The following is a 1,575-nucleotide window of genomic DNA, read 5'->3' on the forward strand; positions in this document are numbered from 1 at the left end:
AAGAGTGTCCCATAGAAGAGAGTGACCACTGACAGATGAGAGCCACAGGTAGAGAAGACTCTGTGTTTCCCTCCAGCAGAGGGGACCCTGAGGATAGTGTGGATGATGTGGGCATAAGAGACCAGGACACATGTGAGAGGGACCACACCCGAAAGGGCTGCTTCAGTGAACATCATGACCTGAAAGATATGGGTGTCTGAACAGGCCAGTTTGAGGAGTGGGAGAAGATCACAGAAGAAGTGTGGGATGGAATGGGAGGCACAGAAAGAGAACTGAGACATCAGGAGAGTGAGTGAGAAGGCCAGGAGGTGGGAGCAGAGCCAGGATATAGCGACCAGCCCGAGGCAGCGTTGGGGACACATGATCGTGGTGTAGTGTAGAGGAAGACAGATGGCCACATAGCGGTCATATGCCATCACAGCCAGCAGGAAGTCGTCCAGCAGGACCAATGCCATGAAGAAATGCATCTGTATGAGGCACCCACTGTGGGAGATGGTGTGGTGCTGGGTCTGGATGTTGATCAGCACCTTGGGGACAATGGAGCAGGAGAAGCAGGTGTCGATGAAGGACAGGTTGGCCAGGAAGAAGTACATGGGGGTGTGGAGGTGCTGGTCAGAAGCTATGGCCAGGATGATGAGCAGGTTCCCCACCAGGGTGACCAGGTACATGCCCAGGAAGAGCCCGAACAGGAGGGGCTGCTGCTCTGGGTGTTCAGAGAAGCCCAGGAGCAGGAAGTCAGAGACAGTGGTTTGGTTTCTAATCCCCATTTAAAGTAAAACATTTGGAGGAAAATCCTGCTTAAATATACATAAACTCCAAAAAGTTATATCATTCAAAGTCTTTCATCTGTTTTCTGCATTCTTTTCAGAGGTCCCAGAGATGCACTGATGTCTCTTGGCAGCAGGCATGTAAACATGTACAGAGGTGAGGTCTATGGACAATGATAATGGGAGATCTTTTTGAGCGTGACCTTCACATTTTAGCTCTCTAATACGTTGTCCTGTAGACCACCTGGATGAGGTCCAACTGGAGATTAGATGGGAAGAAACTTCCTAAGTTTTAGTCTTCCCCACCTGCCCCTTTTCTAATAGGCAAGCTATCAATTTAATAGGCTTGTGAAATCTGAAAAATAAGATATCTGGCCTAGCTGGTTTTGCTCAGTGGATAGAGCATCGGCCTGCAGACCTAAGGGTCCTGGGTTTGATTACTGTCAGGGCGCATGCAGAAGGCAACCAATTGATGTGTTTCCCTATTTTTCTACTCTCTTTAAAAAAAACCGATGGAAAATATCCTTGGGTGCAGATTAAAAAAAAAGATATCTTGGGGATATGTATTTACTAGAAAATTATTAAGCACAGGTTTCTTTCTCTGTGTCTCTGTCTCTCTGTGTCTCTGTGTCTCTGTTTCTCTCTCTCTCTCTCTCTCTCTCTCTCTCTCTCTCTCTCTCTCTCTCTTTCTGTCTCTCTGTCTCATGTAGAAGATTAGAAAAGAAATAACTAATTACATAGATAAGTCATAGCCGAGACTCAGATATTCTGGGTATGATTGGAGTATCTTCCCTCTTTTTCTTTTGAA

At 46.7% G+C, this 1,575-nt stretch overlaps 1 protein-coding gene across 1 annotated transcript in view; it reads right to left on the reverse strand.

The window, feature by feature from the left end:
* Positions 1-767, reverse strand: part of LOC102756149 (olfactory receptor 1G1) — a 957-nt gene extending 190 nt beyond the window's left edge. Inside the window, exon 1 of the mRNA XM_006771237.1 lies at positions 1-767. This exon is cut by the window's left edge and continues 190 nt beyond it. Coding sequence (XP_006771300.1) covers positions 1-767 — 767 coding nt within the window.
* Positions 768-1,575: the final 808 nt, after the last annotated feature.

This window comes from Myotis davidii, unplaced genomic scaffold (genome assembly GCF_000327345.1).
Source record: "Myotis davidii unplaced genomic scaffold, ASM32734v1 scaffold64, whole genome shotgun sequence".
NCBI classification, from domain to species: domain Eukaryota; kingdom Metazoa; phylum Chordata; class Mammalia; order Chiroptera; family Vespertilionidae; genus Myotis; species Myotis davidii.